This window comes from Neoarius graeffei, chromosome 15 (genome assembly GCF_027579695.1).
Source record: "Neoarius graeffei isolate fNeoGra1 chromosome 15, fNeoGra1.pri, whole genome shotgun sequence".
In the NCBI taxonomy this organism is placed as follows: Eukaryota; Metazoa; Chordata; class Actinopteri; order Siluriformes; family Ariidae; genus Neoarius; species Neoarius graeffei.
In genome coordinates this window covers 48,084,063-48,106,148 of record NC_083583.1, presented here as the reverse complement: position 1 = coordinate 48,106,148, position 22,086 = coordinate 48,084,063, and the positions used below count along the sequence as shown (strand labels likewise).

Here is a 22,086-nt window from a genome sequence, read left to right as displayed (position 1 = left end):
ATATACACCAATGGCAGCTGGTAGTCTTTCAAACAGGGGAGGTTGGTCAGTTACGATATTTCCAGATTTTAAAAGAAAAAACATAAATTTTGCCCATACTCTTGCCTCTGATCTGGCTGATTGTTGGCAGGGTCACAAACTGTGAAATAACAGGTTCTTTTGGCCCATTAGCCTCCTGTCCAATATACATGATGGTGGTGTTGGGGGGGGGGGGGGGGGGTATATTTTAACATTTTATATTTTAAAATTGTGGCATGTTGTTTAAAAATTGATCATTGCTGAAAGCAGCTCTTTGTCAGGAACCTCAGCAGTAACAGCAGAGTGTTCTGTAATAGGCACAAGCACTGACCTTGGGGAGCCAAACATAGAGCTGGGTGCCACACATTTCATTCAATGACACTTTCCCTATATTTTACTTATTTTGACTGAGAAATGTTTTATTGACAATTTTGATAACCCTTCACTTTTAATCCAGGTCTGTAGTGTGAAATGTGTTTAATTCATATCCAGAGAAATATATATTCCAATATAATATACTCAGCATAAACATTTTAAATAGATTCTATATTTTTGGTCCATCCATGACATATTACTAAAGTAGCCTATTTACTGTTGTTGATGTGGGTCACTTGCTGTTAGCCAATTCACTTTCTCGTACCAGGAGAGCTGAAAGGAACGAGTATTATTCCCCTACCTTTTTCACCAAGTCAATTTGAGGCGTTGGTCTACCCTGCTCTTTAATTTTAATTTTTTCCTCGAAAGGAAGACTGGCAAATGGCTTCGCCAAAATTAAATCAGCAATGCTTGGCATCCGTGCGCAGCTTTCTTGCTAGCTGACTAGCCCCCTCAAGTTCAAGTTCAGTCACTCAAATAAACGAAATCTCTGGAACTAAGATAGCAAACTTGACAACACTATATTTACACTTTATTTACAATGAAAATATATACAAACTAAAAAAACTGGTAGAAACCGTGTGTAATGAATGAAATCGAAATGTAAGCTAATCTCTTACAATACACCACAGCACTTGCGAATCCGCATAGGACTGAACTGAAATTCACCGCTGCCTGTCTATATTTGAAACGAGCTGTCAATCAAAGAAAATATCCGGCCGCTTTCACCAATCACCAGTCTCCTCGCGGAAAGCTTTGCCATGTCCCGCCCACTGTGAGGCTGGGAGTCCGTGGGCGGGCATTTTCGCAGTATTTGTCCAATAACCGTCTTGCATTTTGAGATTGAAAAGCGCATAGCTCCCAAATGCCATTGAAGTACACTGAGGCTGGGAGTCCGTGGGACTCCGTGGGCGGGCGTTTTTGCAGTATTTGTCCAATAATCATCTTGCATTTTGAGATTGAAAAGCACATAGCTCCCAAATGCCATTGAAGTGCACTGAGGCTCCGCGCGGTCACGAGGGGGAAAAACTCATGCACGCATTAGGCGAACTGGGGAAAGTTATAACGGAATGATTTCGCACTGTAGTTGGGTTGAGCACATATATTTCTATAATTCTGGATCTGAAATAGCAATGTTATAAGGTCAGCTATAACATAAGCCTAGCGCAATTCATCCTACACGATGTTCGTCATTTTTAGAGGAGGCTGAGCCTCCCTCGTTGTCTTAGAGCAATCGCCCGTGATATACACGTTTCAGAGCAATATGCTGCCATCCAGACAAAATCTTTTTCAGGGAAGACAATGCCAAACCACTTTCTACACATATTAAAACTGCATGGCTCTGAAGTAAAAGAGTCCGGGTGCTATTGGCCTGCCTGCAGTCCAGACCTGTCTCCCTTTTAAAACATTTGGTGCATTATGAAGTGCAAAATATGACAAAGGAGTAACTGAAATTGTATATCAGGCAAGAATGGGACATTTCTCTTTCAAAACTACAGCAACTGGTCTCCTCAGTTCCCAAACATTTACAGAGTGTTGTTAAAAGTAGAAGTGATCCAACACAGTGGTAAATATGCCCCCGTCCCAACTTTTTTGAAATGTGCTGCTGACATCAAATTCAAAATGTGCATATATTTAAAAAAAAAAAAAAAACAATAAAATTTCTCAGTTTCACCATTTGATATGTTGTCTTTGTACTATTTTCAATGAAATATAGGGTTTCCATGATTTGCAAATTATTGCATTCGGTTTTTATTTACAGTTTACAAAGTGTCAACTTTTTTTGGAATTGGGGTTGTAAAAAATTATACATATTTTGTTTCTGTTAACACTTTTTTGTTTACCACACAAGTCCAAACAGAAGAAGAAGAAGAATTCCACCAAACCTGACTAGACATGTCAAACTTGATAAACCAGTTTCTAAGCTTGCTAGCTTCTTGTAGGAGAGTTCACTATTACCCAAATATGATTTAGCGTGATAAACGTCTCAGGTTTGTTATGAATGATCGATAAAAAACCAGCTCAACATAACACTGGCATCTGAGATTCTTCTGACTTGAAGTCACAGGAGGGGAGGGGCTGCTGTGAGATCTAACATTAACAATCGTAAGTTACTTGAATGTTACTCTCCTTACATGATTTTTGATAATAGTCAAAAACAAACAAGAAAAAGTAGGCAACAAAAGTCTGTCTTGTCAGTTATTGTCTGGGCAATGTGGAACTGGCAGTTGGTTTTCTGAACATTATAAAGACTGCTACCAATAACTGCCAACTTTAGAATGCTAGCATTAGCTGCGCTTTGTCTGGGCAGTGTGCGGCCAACTTAAAGTTTTACCAACCCAATGAATGAAATGAATGAATGAATTTATTTATTTTGAACACGTATAAAAAACGTATGTAACTATTTGTACATACAAAAGAAAGAAAATGAGAAATTTAAAAAAATAATAATAAAATAAAATAACAAAGAGCTAAGACATTACAAAACACCGCACATTGTTCGAAAAAGGAGTGGGAAGAAGTCCAATACATGTTTGAACATGGAATGAACAAGAGGGGTCCCAGTGGAATAAAGCTGTGCTCATCAGAAGAGCTATATGAAGGGAAAGCTAGTAGTTTGCATATCTTGCAAATGTGTAACCTGACAGGATCATCTAATATTTTGCATGAGGGGAATCAAATGTCACCATCAATGAAAACAAAACAATATCCTTAAATTGTAGGAACTGCTAAGGTAATACAGAAGCAGAAAACAGAAGTACAGATAAATAGTTTATAGAATAGGCAGAACAAGAAATACAAGATGTGTGTCTGTGGCAGGAGCACACATGCCACCCTGTTTTTGACAGATGTCTAGTTTCATATCCTACTGTATATACAACCCTGATTCCAGAAAAGTTGGGACAAAGTACAAATTGTAAATAAAAACGGAATCCAATAATTTACAAATCTCAAAAACCGATATTGCATTCACAGTAGAACATAGACAACATATCAAATGTTCAAAGTGAGACATTTTGAAATTTTATGCCAAATATTGTCTCATTTGAAATTTCATGACAGCAACACATGTCAAAAAAGTTGGGACAGGGGCAATAAGAGGCTGGAAAAGTTAAAGGTACAAAAAAGGAACAGCTGGAGGACCAAATTGCAACTCATTAGGTCAACTGGCAATAGGTCATTAACATGACTGGGTATAAAAAGAGCATCTTGGAGTGGCAGCGGCTCTCAGAAGTAAAGATGAGAAGAGGATCACCAATCCCCCTAATTCTGCGCCGACAAATAGTGGAGCAATATCAGAAAGGAGTTCGACAGTGTAAAATTGCAAAGAGTTTGAACATATCATCATCTACAGTGCATAATATCATCAAAAGATTCAGAGAGTCTGGAAGAATCTCTATGCATAAGGGTCAAGGCCGGAAAACCATACTGGGTGCCCGTGATCTTCGGGCCCTTAGACGGCACTGCATCACATACAGGCATGCTTCTGTATTGGAAATTACAAAATGGGCTCAGGAATATTTCCAGAGAATATTATCTGTGAACACAATTCACCGTGCCGTCCACCGTTGCCAGCTAAAACTCTATTGTTCAAAGAAGAAGCCGTATCTAAACATGATCCAGAAGCGCAGACGTCTTCTCTGGGCCAAGGCTCATTTAAAATGGACTGTGGCAAAGTGGAAAACTGTTCTGTGGTCAGACGAATCAAAATGTGAAGTTCTTTATGGAAATCAGGGACACCGTGTCATTCGGACTAAAGAGGAGAAGGACGACCCAAGTTGTTATCAGCGCTCAGTTCAGAAGCCTGCATCTCTGATGGTATGGGGTTGCATTAGTGCATTTGGCACGGGCAGCTTACACATCTGGAAAGACACCATCAATGCTGAAAGGTATATCCAGGTTCTAGAGCAACATATGCTTCCATCCAGACGACGTCTCTTTCAGGGAAGACCTTGCATTTTCCAACATGACAATGCCAAACCACATACTGCATCAATTACAGCATAATGGCTGCGTAGAAGAAGGGTCCGGGTACTGAACTGGCCAGCCTGCAGTCCAGATCTTTCAGCCATAGAAAACATTTGGCGCATCATAAAGCGGAAGATACAACAAAAAAGACCTAAGACAAATATTTTAAGTTCGTTTCTTAGACAAGGATATTTTTTAAGCTTGTTACCTCGTTAACAGTTTCGGCGAGAATCTCCCGCCTTCTTCAGAAACAGTCACCAGATGTCGAGTGGTGACGTGCCTTATCAGCTGATGTTGCGTTACGGAGGCGTGAACGTCCCGCCCAATTTGACAGCTAGTTCACGCCTCCTGCTGTCAGGTCGCTCCTCCAGGACGGCACTCCAGGTGTGCGACAGCGCGTACGCTCCCTCGTCCCGGTTCATCGTCCTCTGCGCCCACTTACGTATCTCCACTGCCTCTAAAATCCAACGCTGGAATCTATTTTCTTCAGCGCGAATGACTCTGGCCTCTTCCCAATTCATTATGTGATTTTGCCGTTTGCAGTGGTCTGAAATGGCTGATTTTAGGTTTTCTTGGTTTGCTTTTTCTTTTTCGGATCTTGTGAGTCTTCTTGTTGTTTCTTTTTCACATTCTATTTGGTGTTCTTTCCTTCGAGTATGGAAGCATCTGCCCGTTTCACCAATATAGACTTTATTACATGAACGGCAAGGGATTTCATAGATGACGTTGCATTTATTGTCCAGTTGTATTTTGTCTTTGGGGTGAACTAGCAGCTGTCGGAGGTTTTTGTATGGTTTGACCGGGGTGTTGATGTGGTATTTCCTCATGGATCGTTGGATGTGTTCTGTGACTCCTTTTATGTATGGTAGTGTGACAAAGCCCCGGTTTGTTTTTTCGGTGTTTTTTCTTGTTTGTTTATTTTCTTTTATTTGTGTCAGTAATTTCCCTTTCCGAATTGCCCACGGTGGATATTGGCAGTTTTTTAATGCCTGTTGGATGTGTTGTTCCTCCTCCTGTCTGTCTTTCTCCTCTGTGATGCTCTGTGCTCGGTCGTATAGTGTTTCTGATTACGGACATTTTGTGTGCGATGGGATGTTCAGATGTCCAGAGAAGATACTGGTCGGTGTGTGTAGGTTTTCTGTATGTTGTAATTCTAATGTTCTCTTCTTCTGTGTGGTGTATTTTTAAGTCCAAAAAAGCTATTGTCTTGTCCGTTTCCTTTTGGTGTGTGAATTTTATGTTGCCTGTCTTGTCTATGGAGTTTAAATGATCCGTGAGTTGTTGTGTGTGACCTGTTTTGGTTATTTCGAGAATGTCATCAACATATCTTTTCCAGAAGATAGGTTTGCAGTCGGGCGGCACGGTGGTGTAGTGGTTAGCGCTGTTGCCTCACAGCAAGAAGGTCCTGGGTTCGAGCCCCGGGGCCGGCGAGGGCCTTTCTGTGTGGAGTTTGCATGTTCTCCCCGTGTCCGCGTGGGTTTCCTCCGGGTGCTCCGGTTTCCCCCACAGTCCAAAGACATGCAGGTTAGGTTAACTGGTGACTCTAAATTGACTGTAGGTGTGAATGTGAGTGTGAATGGTTGTCTGTGTCTATGTGTCAGCCCTGTGATGACCTGGCGACTTGTCCAGGGTGTACCCCGCCTTTCGCCCGTAGTCAGCTGGGATAGGCTCCAGCTTGCCTGCGACCCTGTAGGACAGGATAAAGCGGCTAGAGATAATGAGATGAGATGAGATGAGATGAGGTTTGCAGTCATCCGGTGCTGTTTCTATGGCTCGGGTTTCCAGATCCTCCATAAAAAAGTTACATAGAGTGGCAGATAGCGGGTCCCCCATTGCAAATCCCTCTTTTTGTCTATAGATTATGCCTCTAAATTGGAAAAATGTGGAAGTGGAAATGAAATGTAATAGTTTTGTTATGTCCTGTGCTGTAAGTTTTGTGCGTTTTTTCAGGGTTCTGTCTGCTTTCAACCGGTTTTCTACTATGTTGAGTGTGTTTGTGACCGGTGTTTTTGTAAAGAGGGATATGACGTCATGCGATACAAACATTTCATCCTTTTTTATCTTGATTTCCTTTAATTCTTTCGCCAGTTGTTTTGAGTTTTTGCAGTGGTATTCCGTGAGTCCAAGGAGTGGTTTGATTATGTCTGCCAGCGTCTTGGAAAGGTTGTAGGTAACTGATCCTATACTGTCTACTATGGGTCGTAGTGGTGCTCCGGGTTTATGAATTTTCGGTGTGCCGTATATCCGGGGGGTGATGTCTGCTGTGGGGATGAGGTGGTTGTATGTTTGTTTATCGATTTTGTTGTCATCAAGTAACGGTTTGAGTAATAGCTTTAGTCTTCTTTTCTTTTCCTCCGTCGGGTCTTTTTTTAATACTTCATATGTGTTTGGGTCCGTGAGCATTTCATTCATTTGTTTTTCATATTGATTAGTGTCCAGGATAACCATGGTCCTCCCTTTATCAGCCGGTAATATTGTTATTTTCTTGTTCTTTGTAAGTGTTCTGATGGCTTCCATTTCCTGTTTGGTTGTGTTTCTGGGTGGCGGTTTAGCTGAGGTGAGGATGCCTGCTATTTCGTTCCTTAATGCGGCCTTCTGTCCTTGGTCCTGTATCATATTGCACGCTAGTTCCGTGGCTAATACGAATTCTTCATGCGGGATTTTATTTGGTGTGATGGCATAGTTTAGTCCCCGTGAGAGTATAGTACGTTCTGCTGTTGTTAGTGTGTGTTTAGACAGGTTGCAAATCCATTTTTCGTTTATTTGCTTGTCCTTGCATTTATTTTGTTTCTTATTGATAAGTCTGTTCAGTTTTTTAATATGGCGTGTTTTTGTTTTTGAAAACTCTTGTTCTTGTATTGCATTCAGCTGCTAGTTCACCCCAAAGACAAAATACAACTGGACAATAAATGCAACGTCATCTATGAAATCCCATGCCGTTCATGTAATAAAGTCTATATTGGTGAAACGGGCAGATGCTTCCATACTCGAAGGAAAGAACACCAAATAGAATGTGAAAAAGAAACAACAAGAAGACTCACAAGATCCGAAAAAGAAAAAGCAAACCAAGAAAACCTAAAATCAGCCATTTCAGACCACTGCAAACGGCAAAATCACATAATGAATTGGGAAGAGGCCAGAGTCATTCGCGCTGAAGAAAATAGATTCCAGCGTTGGATTTTAGAGGCAGTGGAGATACGTAAGCGGACGCAGAGGACGATGAACCGGGACGAGGGAGCGTATGCACTGTCGCACACCTGGAGTGCCGTCCTGGAGGAGCGACCTGACAGCAGGAAGCGTGAACTACCTGTCAAATTGGGCGGGACGTTCACGCCTCCGTAACGCAACATCAGCTGATAAGGCACGTCACCACTCAACATCTGGTGACTGTTTCTGAAGAAGGCGGGAGATTCTCGCCGAAACTGTTAACGAGGTAACAAGCTTAAAAAATATCCTTGTCTAAGAAACGAACTTAAAATATTTGTAATAGTTAGACATAATGAACATCCACTACGTAAGACCTAAGACAGTTGAGCAACTAGAATCCTACATTAGACAAGAATGGGTTAACATTCCTATCCCTAAACTTGAGCAACTTGTCTCCTCAGTCCCCAGACGTTTACAGACTGTTGTAAAGAGAAAAGGGGATGTCTCACAGTGGTAAACATGGCCTTGTCCCAACTTTTTTGAGATGTGTTGTTGTCATGAAATTTAAAATCACCTAATTTTTCTCTTTAAATGATACATTTTCTCAGTTTAAACATTTGATATGTCATCTATGTTCTATTCTGAATAAAATATGGAATTTTGAAACTTCCACATCATTGCATTCCGTTTTTATTTACAATTTGTACTTTGTCCCAACTTTTTTGGAATCAGGGTTGTAAATACCAATGTGAAAAGTGGACAAATAATAGCAACTGCTATTAAGCAGTCTTTTAACTCATGACAAGAATGTAGTGAGAATGTGGGTGAAACAATGGCCACAGAAGGAAACTGGAGTTGACTTTGTGGCATCATGGGAGTATGTTATATTGTGCCATTTGTGTCTTGATTTATGATTAGTTTCTTGCCTATTATGAAAGGTGTAGATGTCTGCAAGATTCCCAAAGAGTACATCCTTCTTGTTTTCCAACACAGGCGGTATTAGATGAGTCATTTCTGAATTATCCAGTGCTGCAGCATAACCCTAAAAGGAAAAAGAAAAAAAAAGAAGCAAAACAAAACAGTCTAGCACCAAGTGGAAATCATACAGGAAGATAGTGAATTTCATCACTTTTCTTCATTCTTCTACACTGTAATAGGATATTTCCTGTCTGCCTCAAGGAAATTCTGTTTAGCTTCATTTCCTTGAATCTACAAAGTGCTTGTCAGCCATTTCAGATCCAGGTAGATTAAATGGAACTGCCTGCCAATTTCAGGTTAAAACAGTTTGGTATCAACAGCAGGTATCAGCTGCTATGACCTGCATCAGATGTACTATGTGGTTCTAAGGTTTTATTATATTTATTTTTAATGTATAAAATACAATCTAGTTTCTCAGAGATTATTTATGTTATAGAATAAGCTGGTGAGAGCCATAAAAAAGACAAGGTGTGAGGTCACCTGTGACAGTAAGGATTTAGACATTTGCTATGTAAACATGTGCACTGGATGAACTGAAGTGGTTTGGATCATCCCATACCCCTACAGAACGAATAGTCAGAGCACAAAGCCAATTCCTGGTCTGACATCACCTAAAACATTTAGTCTTCAACACTTAGAAATAAACAGACCAACATACCTCAATTATACTTTGGAGCTCCTCCACATAGAGTCTCTCCGTCTCAATCAGCTCATTCATAATGTGTCTACAGGGAGAAACAGAAAGAGTGTCTGTGCTCAAAGAGAAAATTATCTTCTAAAATGGAAAAATGCATACGACACCTAAAAAAAAAAACAAACTATTAATGTATGCTGATGAGGTTGACATCAGCAATCAAAACAACTTCTTGTTTTATAGTGCCTTGAAAAAGTATTCATACCCCTTGAACTTTTTCACATTCCACCTTACAACCACGAACTTAAAAGTTTTTTATTGAGATTTTATGTGGTAGACCAACACAGAGTAGCACATAATTGTGAAGTGAAACGAAAATGATAAATGGTCTTCAAAATTTTAAACAAATAAAAATCTGAAAAATGTGGTGTGCGTATTCAGCCCCCTGTACTCTGATACCTCTAAATACAATCCAGTGCAATCAATTGCCTTCAGAAGTCATCTAATTAGTTAATAGAGTCCTACTGTGTGTAATTTACTCTCAGCATAAATACACTTGTTCTATGAAGGCCTCGGTGGTTTGTTAGAGAACACTGAAGTACAAACAGCATCATGAAGACCAAAGAACTCACCAGACAGGTCAGGGATAAAGTTCTGGAGAAGTTTAAAGCAGGGTTAGGTTATAAAAAAAAAAATATCCCAAGCTCTGAACATCTCAAGAAGCACTATTCAATCCATCATTCAAAAAGGGAAAAAGTATGGCACAACTGCAAACCTACCAAGACATGGCCGTCCACCTAAACTGACAGAGCGAGCAAGGAGAGCACTGGTCAGAGAAGCAGCTAAGAGGCCCATGATCACTCTGGAGGAGCTGCAGAAATCCACAGCTCAGGTGGGAGAATCTGTGCACAGGACAACTATAAGTCGTACACTCCACAAATCTGGCCTTTTTGGAAGAGTGGCAAGAAGAAAGCCATTGTTGAAAGATAGGCATAAGAAGTCCCGTTTGCAGTTTGCCAGAAGCCATGTAGGGGACACAAGCAAACATGTGGAAGAAGGTGCTTTGGTCAGATGAGACCAAAGTTGAACTTTTTGGCTTAAATGCAAAGTGCTATGTGTGTCGGAAAACTAACACTGCTCATCACCCTGCACACACCATCCCCACTGTGAAACATGGTGGTGGCAGCATCATGCTGTGGGGATGCTTTTCTTCAGCAGGGACAGGGAAGCTGGTCAGAGTTGATGGGAAGATGGATGGAGCTAAATATAGGGCAATCCTGAAAGAAAACCTGTTGGAGGCTGCAAAAGACGAGACTGGGAAGGAGATTCACCTTCCAGCAAGACAATGACCCTAAACATACAGCCAGAGCTACAATGGAATGGTTTAGATCAAAGAATATTCATGTGTTAGAATGGCCCAGTCAAAGTCCAGACCTAAATCCCATTGAGCATCTGTGTCAAGACTTGAAAATTGCTGTTCACAGACGCTGTCCATCCAATCTGGCTGAGCTTGAGCTATTTTGCAAAGAAGAATGGGCAAAAATTTCAGTGTCTAGATGTGCAAAGCTGGTAGAGACATACCACAAAAGACTTGCAGCTGTAATTGCAGCAAAAGGTGGCTCTACAAAGTATTGACGCAGGGGGGCTGAATACTAATGCACATCACATTTTTCAGATTTTTATTTCTTTAAAATTTTGAAGACTATATCATTTTCATTACACTTCACAATTATGTGCTACTCTGTGTTGGTCTATCACATAAAATCTCAGTAAAAAACTTAAGTTCGTGGTTGTAAGGTGGAAAAATGTGAAAAAGTTCAAGGGGTATGAATACTTTTTCAAGGCACTATAAATAAACAAGATGTGTGATATATCACAGGTCACATTAAAGATAGACAGAAAACTTTACTTTCACTAAGGTGCATTAAAAAAAGGAACATATCTGTTCAACTTTTTGTAGGTTTCACAAAGCAAATACTAACTCAGACTCTCAGGCTATGAGGAGAGTAGGTGTCTGCTATGGAGCACTTGCATGTGACGTCACAGCCGATCCAGATTGTGACAGACGCCATCTTGTCGGTCAAACGCCATATTTCCGCCTTCTACTTCTGGTTCTACTTCTGCTTCTACCTTTTCTTCTGGAAAACCCTACTATATACAATTCTACTACAACGGCTGCGGCTACAAGCTCTCCCTACCTGTGCACGTTTTTTGTTTTTTGTGTGTATTTTTGCGTGTTGTTCGTCTGTACTGGACTTCAATATCCACTACAACCGTATGGACTTACTGGACATTGGTTTCCAGCAGAAAATGACGGTTTGTATCGATTTCCATCGCATGCACAACATTCCGGGCGAGATAGCGAGACCAGCGGGGTCTCCGTGGATTGTTATCGGAAGCAAAGCGAAGGAAGCGGCGTCGGGAGTGGAAGCAAAAGCGAGGCTGCAGAGCCGGCCTGTTGACTAAGCTCAGAAAACAGCCACTCAAATCTCCACTGCTAAGCCTCTACCTCTCCAACGCCAGATCCATGGTAAACAAGACGGACGATTTGGAATTACAGCTGGAATTACCTTATTCTATAATCAGCTGGTCAGTGCTATACTCAATACTTAAGTGACTTACCCGTCCAATGAGGATTCTTTTCTTGTTTACAAGATGCCACATCTGAGTCGCTGACAAATCCTGAATTTCTGTAAAGATAACTGTCCAGAGATTTATAAGCACGCAGTGCTTCACCACTGAACAGCGAGGGAAAGTTGATGAGGTAATTATACACGTCCGGGTATTCTGCTGGCAGTTCAATATCCACTGACACGGTCGTGAAAACTACGTCCGGTAAGCCATAAGGGTCACTAATCTGTAGGTCGTTTATTTTAGACATGTATCTAGTTATCTGTTCATTAGAAAAATGAGCCGTGTAATCCATCGGTTGAAATTGATCCATTCTGTACACGAGTGCAGCAGTATTCAAGCTGTGTTTTTTACCGACAAGATGGCGGCTGTTAACTTTCCGGTCACGTGACTGCAAGATCTCTATACTTTTCTGTTTGCATCAAGAAAACTTGGCCAACATAAACCAGATTAACCTACTCAAGTAGTCATCTTTTATTCTCACACAAGGAAGCCTGTGCTGCCATTGAACATATGTAAATACATAGCTCAGGAGGCAATGCTGATCATCTGTTCTCATACCAGAACCTGTGAGAAATGCTAATAAGTGTTAACAAGTACAATATTAAATGGCAGCGGTCAGGATAATATACAGTAAATCAAATAGACTTGAACTGATGTTCCCACACAACTGCACATTCCATACTAACCATTAAGTGTAGTTTCTATGAACGTTCCCAAACTACAACCCCGATTCCAAAAAAGTTGGGACAAAGTACAAATTGTAAATAAAAACGGAAGGCAATAATTTACAAATCTCAAAAATTGATATTGTATTCACAATAGATCATAGACAACATATCAAATGTTGAAAGTGAGACATTTTGAAATTTCATGCCAAATATTGGCTCATTTGAAATTTCATGACAGCAACACATCTCAAAAAAGTTGGGACAGGGGCAATAAGAGGCTGGAAAAGTTAAAGGTACAAAAAAGGAACAGCTGGAGGACCAAATTGCAACTCATTAGGTCAATTGGCAATAGGTCATTAACATGACTGGGTATAAAAAGAGCATCTTGGAGTGGCAGCGGCTCTCAGAAGTAAAGATGGGAAGAGGATCACCAACAAATAGTGGAGCAATATCAGAAAGGAGTTTGACAGTGTAAAATTGCAAAGAGTTTGAACATATCATCATCCACAGTACATAATATCATCAAAAGATTCAGAGAATCTGGAAGAATCTCTGTGCGTAAGGGTCAAGGCTGGAAAACCATACTGGGTGCCCGTGATCTTCGGGCCCTTAGACGGCACTGCATCACACACAGGCATGCTTCTGTATTGGAAATCACAAAATGGGCTCAGGAATATTTCCAGAGAACATTATCTGTGAACACAATTCACCGGGCCTTCCGCCGTTGCCAGCTAAAACTCTATAGTTCAAAGAAGAAGCCGTATCTAAACATGATCCAGAAGCACAGACGTCTTCTCTGGGCCAAGGCTCATTTAAAATGGACTGTGGCAAAGTGGAAAACTGTTCTGTGGTCAGACGAATCAAAATGTGAAGTTCTTTATGGAAATCAGGGACACCGTGTCATTCGGACTAAAGAGGAGAAGGACGACCCAAGTTGTTATCAGCACTCAGTTCAGAAGCCTGCATCTCTGATGGTATGGGGTTGCTCAGCCAGAAGCAGTAACTAAACTACAATTCAGGTTTTGTTTTTTCTAAACACTAACAGTTACAGTGGTGCTTGAAAGTTTGTGAACCCTTTAGAATTTTCTATATTTCTGCATAAATAGGACCTAAAACATCATCAGATTTTCACACAAGTCCTAAAAGTAGATAAAGAGAACCCAGTTAAACAAATGAGACAAAAATGTTGTACTTGGCCATTTATTTATTGAGGAAAATGATCCAATATTACATATCTGTGAGTGGCAAAAGTATGTGAACCTCTAGGATTAGCAGTTAATTTGAAGGTGAAATTAGAGTCAGGTGTTTTCAATCAATGGGATGACAATCAGGTGTGAGTGGGCACCCTGTTTTATTTAAAGAACAGGGATCTATCAAAGTCTGATCTTCACAACACACGTTTGTGGAAGTGTATCATGGCACGAACAAAAGAGATTTCTGCGGACCTCAGAAAAAGCATTGTTGATGCTCATCAGGCTGGAAAAGGTGACAAAACCATCTCTAAAGAGTTTAGACTCCACCAATCCACAGTCAGACATATTGTGTACAAATGGAGGAAATTCAAGACCATTGTTACCCTCCCCAGGAGTGGTCGACCAACAAAAATCACTCCAAGAACAAGGCGTGTAATAGTCGGTGAGGTCACAAAGGACCCCAGGGTAACTTCTAAGCAACTGAAGGCCTCTCTCACATTGGCTAATGTTAAATGTTCATGAGTCCACCATCAGGAGAACACTGAACAACAATGGTGTGCATGGCAGGGTTGCAAGGAGAAAGCCACTGCTCTCCAAAAAGAACATTACTGCTGGCCTGCAGTTTGCTAAAGATCACATGGACAAGCCAGAAGGCTATTGGAAAAATGTTCTGTGAACGGATGAGTTCAAAATAGAACTTCTTGGTTTAAATGAAAAGCGTTATGCTTGGAGAAAGGAAAACACTGCATTCCAGCATAAGAACCTTATCTCATCTGTGAAACATGGTGGTGGTAGTTTCATGGTTTTGGGCCTCTTTTGCTTCATCTGGGGCAGGACGGCTTCTCATCATTGATGGAACAATGAATTCTGAATTATACCAGCAACTTCTAAAGGAAAATATCAGGACATCTGTCCATGAACTGAATCTCAAGAAAAGGTGGGTCATGCAGCAAGACAACGACCCTAAGCACACAAGTCGTTCTACCAAAGAATGGTTAAAGAATAAAGTTAATGTTTTGGAATGGCCAAGTCAAAGTCCTGACCTTAATCCAATCTAAATGTTGTGGAAGGACCTGAAGCGAGCAGTTCATGTGAGGAAACCCACCAACATTCCAGAGTTGAAGCTGTTCTGTACGGAGGAATGGGCTAAAATTCCTCCAAGCCGGTGTGCAGGACTGATCAACAGTTACCGGAAATGTTTAGTTGCAGTTATTGTTGCACAAGGGGGTCACACCAGATACTGAAAGCAAAGGTTCACATACTTTTGCCACTCTTCTGACACACTTTTTCACATACTTTGCCACTCTTCTGACACACTTTTTCACATACTTTGCCACTCTTCTGACACACTTTCAGGAAGGCCCTGAAGCAAACAGTTCATGTGAGGAAACCCACCAACATCCCAGAGTTGAAGCTGTTCTGTACGGAGAAATCGGCTAAAATTCCTCCAAGCCAGTGTGCAGGACTGATCAACAGTTACTGGAAATGTTTAGTTGCAGTTATTGTTGCACAAGGGGGTCACACCAGATACCGAAAGCAAATGTTCACATACTTTTGCCACTCACAGATATGTAATATTGGATCATTTTCCTCAATAAATAAATGACCAAGTATAATATTTTGGTCTCATTTGTTTAACTGGGTTCTCTTTATCTACTTTTAGGACTTGTGTGAAAATCTGATGATGTTTTAGGTCATGTTTATGCAGAAATATAGAACATTCGAAACGGTTTACAAACTTTCAAGCGCCACTGTATTCGCTGAAGTGAATATCAGTGAATAACAATGAAGACGTCAAACTCAAGTCACCTTGAACCTAGGATAATACAAAAGCTGTCCACCAAATTTCAACAAGAGCCACTCTTTGTCGTGTGTGTGTTTTCATGGATCTAAAGGCTGCTCTTAGTCTGTCTGTTGGTTGATACTGTGTGAATAATGTAGGGTAGTAAGTAAGAACAGCTGAAACAAGGCGCTACAACTGGACTTCGGTGTGTATCAGTGAATCAATACAGTCTAAAATTTTGCCTCCCTTAGTGCTAAGGCACTTAACACTTGTGTCTCTGGGAATGCAGAGCTCGTCACGCCTCTGGCTCTGTTCACTTTATTACTCGTCTCTACTGCAATAGACTACTGCAATATTCGCATTAATTCTCATGTCCTATTCTCAGACCCTGTTTCTGAACCTGATAATATTTCAGAAGACCGCTCTTGAAAATTACACTGAAGTATAAAACAAAACTAAATGCAATTTTCGCATTAGTTCATGAAAATTCATCCATAGACAGTTGCTTGAAGAAATGCCTACACAAATCAATCGTGTAGCTGCATTGCTTTCATCTTCTTTTTGGCGTTAAATCTCTCTAAACATAAGCAATGTCTTTGAAACGTTTCTGTACATGTTCCTGAATAGCCCATATTACACAAACAATTAAATATTTCATTGTTGCAATAATGTTTAAGGGTAATATCAGGACTTTAAAAACTGCTTTGTAGCAAACGGGACGAATAATGTTCGGTCATATCGTATCTTATCTTACTTTTAGCATATGCCATTTGCATCATTAATGAGAATCCATGGTAACTTTAACTTGTTTAAAGTTGTTTAACTTATTGCTGTACAATTTGAGAAAATGGGAAATACATGCTAACTTACTCTGTAGTGGGTGAGGTAATAATAATAATAATAATAATAATAATAATAATAATAACTAGAAGGGCATTCAGTAGCGTGCATACCTCCACCAGGCCACATATCATCAACATCAAAATCACTTGAACTTAGGATAATATAAAAGCTGCCCACCAAATTTCATCAAGAGCCACTCACTCACTACTTTTTGAGTTACGTTGAGAACAGACAAACACACAAACAGAGGCGAAAACATAACCTCCTGCAAGAAAGTTGGCCGAGGGAATAATAATAGAGAATGTGATATTAAGTATGTAAAAAGTTCACGTATTCAGTATCAAAATTCAAATATTAAAAATACCTAAAATGTTCTTTTAAAAATATAATCACAAAATGTATTTTTAATCTTTAAAATTAAAAGTATAAACAAATATTTAATTATATTTCATTTATATTTAAGTACAAATCAGTTTTTATTCTTGTGGGAGGTCTCATCTTGCCTCATGATTACATTTTTTTTCACCTTCCCGTCATAAAACTGGGCAATGAACCAACTTTCGTGATCTTACCTACTTTATGTATAAATATGTGCTTCTTTTTGTACATACAGTATCTAACTGGGTTTAGGGCTACACTCCTCCTCCTCCTGGTCTTAGATTTGTCTGAAAATGACTTAGAGGACACAAATTCCAAAGTGGACTGAGCTCCTGTGCGACATGAGCAGGATCAGCACAGGCTCATGCTGGCTACCTCACATCAAACCCTCCTCCCTCTGTAGTCCCACCCAGATATAAAGAAGCTCTGGCTCAGGCCTCAGTCACATGTTAACTCGGACTGAACACACATCTGTGTCAGGCTCCTCTCAGGGACACAAATTTTCCTTTCGGGATGATGGCTCATGCATTGGTAAGTCACACTACTGCATAAAGATTGAAGCTGGGGGTTTCTGTGCAGTTTACACACTACCACACACACAAAGAGATTCTGTTTAAATTATTCAGTGGTGAGAAACTCTGTGCTGTAAAAAAAGAAACAACAACAACAACAAAAAACCTCAAGCGGAATGTTTTAACTTCTGTAAACTGAACACAGACTTTTTATATGGAAAGTGCATGCTGTATTGCCTGTGCATTTTCAGATAAGATAGTGTCACTCGGAGGATTGGAAATTTTTCAAGTAATAAACTTGAAAAGCAAGGATATTACCTCTAAGTAGCCTTTTAGGTTCAGGAGAAATACATTAGAAGACTAAAAACTCTTATGTCAACAGTGAATTGTTTGTACTGTAAGGCAGAACATCCACAAAGGTCTTTGAAATTCTATTTATACTTCAACTTGCGTTTTTATTTCATTGTGCACACGCACACAGTGAAGAATTCATGTGGTTTGACAAATAGCCCACCTTTGGACATTAATCTCAACCAGCTATAATTAAATTAGATATAAAGTGTCCTCGAGTTGCTCACAGTTTCCAGTCAGATTGTCTTGTAATTCAAAGTGCTCCAGCCTGATCAAAGTAGACTGAGGCAGCGTGCCATTTGTGTGCTGTGTGTAACAAGATAGTATGGACCCTGATAGCTTACATGCTTTAAGTAGTCCTGTACATATTTTAAATCTGCAAACGCTTGGCAGGGGTGAATTACCAATGCTTGGAATACAGTGATCTTGTTTATTAATATCCAAAAATTTTAAAATACACCTAAATACAAACTATTCTACTGTACACTAACCTATAAACATTAGGTGTATTATAGGTTGCTTGTGCTTTAGGTCCAATGTTCAAATCACTATTACGCATGATGCGCTGTTATACTTTACTTCACAAGGCATCATTACTTACATTAAAAGTTCAGGACAAATTACAAAAGTTAGGTCTTGACCCTTCAATTCTTGTATTTCAATTCACTGTCATTGTCAGAAGCTGATTAACATTCAAAATGTGTGCAAGTATAACATACTGTATATAAAGGTAGATAATTTTTTGTTGTGAGTGTGGGTAACGAATCTGATGTTCTCATTGTTCACAAGCTGTCAAAGAAGGCATTCAACTTTTTTTAAAACCTTGTAGGCACTTACCTGAACATGACATTTATTTACTTCCTTACTTCCTTATTATAATGTGTTAACTTCCCTATACTAATTTTAAACCATCCAAACCACGTGTTAATCTATAAACCTTTTTCATTACACATTAACAACGTAACATTATGGTGTTATGAAAGAGAAATAATTGAACATCACAAATTTCTGATTTTAATTTCCATTTATTCATTCATTCAGTTTATTGTTGTAGGATCATATGATCCAACCTTTTACAGTGCGATTCTCCTCACCTGATTACAGATTTATATTGGTTAATTGTTAGGTTTTGTAGGTCATTTTGAATGCGTGCTGTCATTTGTGCATAGTGTACAGTACATGGATAGTGCTTTAATATTGCAGTATGTTCAGTAGATCTGTACTTTGTCCTTATTTTACTACCCTTTACAATTTACTGCACAAGATCAGGAACGTAGATTGTTGTATTTTCAGCAACGTGCTAAACCATTGTCCTTTATCTAAGACGTAAGAATGACAAAAGTAAAAATGTTGTTTCCTGGCGAGTCAAATGAGGTATAATTTATTTTAATTTTTAGAATGTTTATTTCAGTTTCCACTAAGGTTAACACTGGCACTGAAAGAGAACAGGTGCATGTTGAGTCGCATAGCAATAAGACAAAGTGAACAAAACAATTCCTAGCTCTTTAAACAAACAGCTTTTTGGGGCCCATTGAAAGATGATGATTCCTACCTCTATTATTACAAGGCCATGCTTTTGAAGGGACCCCACTGCTTCATGGTCTGCTTTTCCACAGATTTGCTGTTCTAATGATCTTTTTTGTCCTCGAAATGTTTACACAGCTCTTACCATGTTTTCAAGCACTCTATTCTTTAAAGCCCTCTATTGTTTAACTAGGCTGGCATTTGCTTTCATATTCTAAAAAAAAAAAAAAAAAAGGGGGTGAAAAGCCCTGTATCAGGTTTAGTTTCTAGTTTACAAATGGTGGCCATGTCTGAAAAAAAAAAACCCTGCCATAAATAATTCACCATAAACAACCTCATGCCTTATGTACCAGACATACAGATTTAGTTCAAACTAGATTCATGTCTAAAATCATCTAATTTGTCTGAGAATTCAAATACTACAGGTACCGTATATGTCAGTTTATTGATCAATCATCATTCATCTTTAGTAACCACTGGTCAACGTCGTGGTTACTGCAAGTTCAAAATGTTAAACAATATTTCATTTTTTCACAGACTGCTGGTCCCTTGTTGCAGACGTACACCAATAAACTGGGTGAAAAAGCTGAGGCACAAAAAGCAGGTGTGAACTAGCATTATTGTTGGTTGAGGAAACTAAGAACAAGACAATGAGGTCACACTCACCTTTTCCCTGCACATCTGCAACGTGTGTGTGTGCCCTATAATGGAACTCAGACAAGTTCAATTCAAGAGCAGGAACTTTTGATTACCTTGAAGTGAAAGAATTGGGAGGTGTTGTGACGGTATCAGAATGTTTCTGAATTTCAGGAGGGTTCGAAAATTTCATTTCCTACAGCTAATTTCCATGTGTTGTGTCCTCTCGACACTCATGCTATGCTGGGAGCAGGTGGAACATCACGTTGTGGGCCATGTGAAGGCCTACTCCTACCGTTACCTGATCAACAGCTACGACTTCATCAACAAGTCCTTCAGCGTGAGCCGTGAAGAGGCTACTAGTTTTGGTAGCTTTCCATACCTCACAGACCACAAGGAGACATGCAGAGAGAAGGACGTGCTGCTGCTTCTATTTGTTAAAACCTCCCCGGAGAACTTTAACAGAAGGAAGGCAATTCGCTCCACATGGGGGAACCAGACTTACATCAAGACGGAGCTGGGTGTCAATGTGAAGGTGGTGTTTGTTATGGGTGTCCACCCAGATGATCACAAACGAAGTGCCATTCAGAAACAGCTCCGGGTTGAGGACAAGATCCACAGAGACTTGCTGCAGCAAGATTTTCTGGACACTTTCCACAACCTGACTGTGAAACTCCTGCTGCAATTCCGCTGGGCGCACACCAACTGTGCCCATGCTCGTTTTTTAATGTCTGCTGATGATGACATCTTCGTCCACATGCCCAACCTGGTCCGCTCTCTCCAGGAGCTCAATGCACAGGGTGCTGTGGATCTCTGGATGGGACACGTTCACCGTGGAGCACCTCCTGTTCGACGCAAGAACAGCAAATACTATATGCCTATCCAGACCTACCAATGGTCCTCCTACCCAGACTACACAGCAGGAGCAGGTTATGTAGTGTCTGAAGACGTAGCCGCCAAAATTTACCAGGCCACTTTGTCTCTTAATGCCTCTCTCCACATCGATGATGTTTTCATGGGCATCTGCGCAATCACTGTTGGGGTTTCACCCCAGGAACATGTTTACTTCTCAGGTGAGGGGAAAGCCCCATATCATCCATGCATTTATGAAAAGATGATCACCTCTCATGGACATGTGGACGATGTCAGCTATCTTTGGAAGGCTGCGACTGCTCCAGAGGTAAATGGCATCTCTTCAGGTTTCTTTGGGAAACTATACTGCACAGCTGTGAAAATCAGGTTGCTCTGTTGGCCTTACTTTAAAAAGACCTATTCCTGCAAAGCAGCGTTTTTATGAAGGGCTTTGATATCCACTCAGTCAATCAGTATTTAATTGTCCATCTTAATGTTAGGTATTTTCCATGTTCTAAATAAAATACCAAAGCCATTTATTGAAGCATTGTTTACCTCTTTTTTGAGAGCTGGAAATTTAAATAGGCTCATTAAACCTCAATGTTTAGCTGAGCATTTTGGGAACATTTCTAAAAGCTGTTGAACTGACTGAGGAGCAGTGTGCTCTTATACAAATCCTCTTGAAGATTCAGGTGGATTTTATTTCATTTTTTTTTAATATGTTGGCTAAAAATGAGCATTGCTTCTTTTGTTTTGATTATGATTGCTATTTTGAATTAAACAGACTGGAAACACACATGCTTTTTATTTGTCTCTGTCTCTGTCATTACCTGACTTCTCTTGCTCACCCACACATCCTTCAACCCTTCATCCTTTAAAAGCAGCCCAGGACTAGAAACAGTCACTTCCTGTCACTGGCATTTGCCAAGACAGTTCTCACAGACCACATCCTTCTCTCTAAATAATTCCATATGAACAGTAGCCGAAGTTCCCTGAATCTGCATTCTTTGTCTACTCCAGACCTTTTTTTTTAAAGGAACTTCACAAAGATCTTAAAGGATTTAAGATCACTGTTTCAAGTATTTTTAAATAAAGTAAATAAAGATAGGCTCTAATATACCAGTAGTTTCCCACTGCCATTTTCCCAGTACTTAGTAAGAATATAAATGGACAAATATATCTCTTATCATCTTGGGATTCAGCAAACATCCAGATCAAAATAACCCCAAGCAACTGCCTACTGTAATAATGACTTTACCATCTATGGAAGAAAGTGCAGTCATTAGTGACTGGTAAAGATAAACTAAATGTAAACTAAACACAAATCATCACTTTGCACTGTCAGATTTCTAAAGCAGACATTAACAAATTTAACTAGACAAAATACTTTCCTTAATATTTTTTGTCTGCTGGTAAAAGTTAATATGGTTTCTCATATTCATATACAAATAACCTGGCGACTTGTCCAGGGTGTAACAGGCTCCAGCTTGCCTGCAACCCTGTAGAACAGGATAAGCGGCTACAGATAATGGATGGATGGATGGATGGATGGATGGATGGATGGATGGATATTCATATACACATACACTGA

At 39.9% G+C, this 22,086-nt stretch overlaps 2 protein-coding genes across 9 annotated transcripts in view; one reads left to right on the top strand and one right to left on the bottom strand.

Annotated features, from left to right (window-relative positions):
- Positions 1 to 22,086, bottom strand: part of mcf2l2 (MCF.2 cell line derived transforming sequence-like 2) — a 176,438-nt gene that overhangs the window by 51,945 nt on the left and 102,407 nt on the right. For 6 of the 7 annotated variants that reach the window (XM_060941525.1, XM_060941526.1, XM_060941531.1 and 3 more), the window contains 2 exons: positions 9,146 to 9,212; positions 8,436 to 8,551 (listed from right to left, as the gene is read on the bottom strand). The exons of the other annotated variant lie outside the window; for it this stretch is intronic. In XM_060941525.1, coding sequence (XP_060797508.1) covers positions 8,436 to 8,551; positions 9,146 to 9,212 — 183 coding nt within the window. The remainder of the gene's footprint in view (positions 1 to 8,435; positions 8,552 to 9,145; positions 9,213 to 22,086) is intronic. 7 annotated transcript variants of the gene reach the window in all.
- Positions 2,328 to 21,291, top strand: b3gnt5a (UDP-GlcNAc:betaGal beta-1,3-N-acetylglucosaminyltransferase 5a). 2 transcript variants are annotated; one of them, XM_060941533.1, is made up of 2 exons: positions 2,328 to 2,499; positions 19,545 to 21,291. In XM_060941533.1, the coding sequence occupies exon 2, from the start codon at positions 19,801 to 19,803 to the stop codon at positions 20,938 to 20,940; it is 1,140 nt and encodes a 379-aa protein (XP_060797516.1). In that variant the 5' UTR covers positions 2,328 to 2,499; positions 19,545 to 19,800; the 3' UTR covers positions 20,941 to 21,291. The 2 variants fall into 2 exon arrangements, with proteins under 2 accessions (XP_060797516.1, XP_060797515.1); XM_060941532.1 differs by lacking the exon at positions 2,328 to 2,499 and adding an exon at positions 17,064 to 17,151.

Coding starts and splice junctions, on each gene's coding strand:
- b3gnt5a (XM_060941533.1), top strand. CDS start 19,801: ATGTTTCTGAATTTCAGGAGGGTTCGAAAATTTCATTTCCTACAGCTA.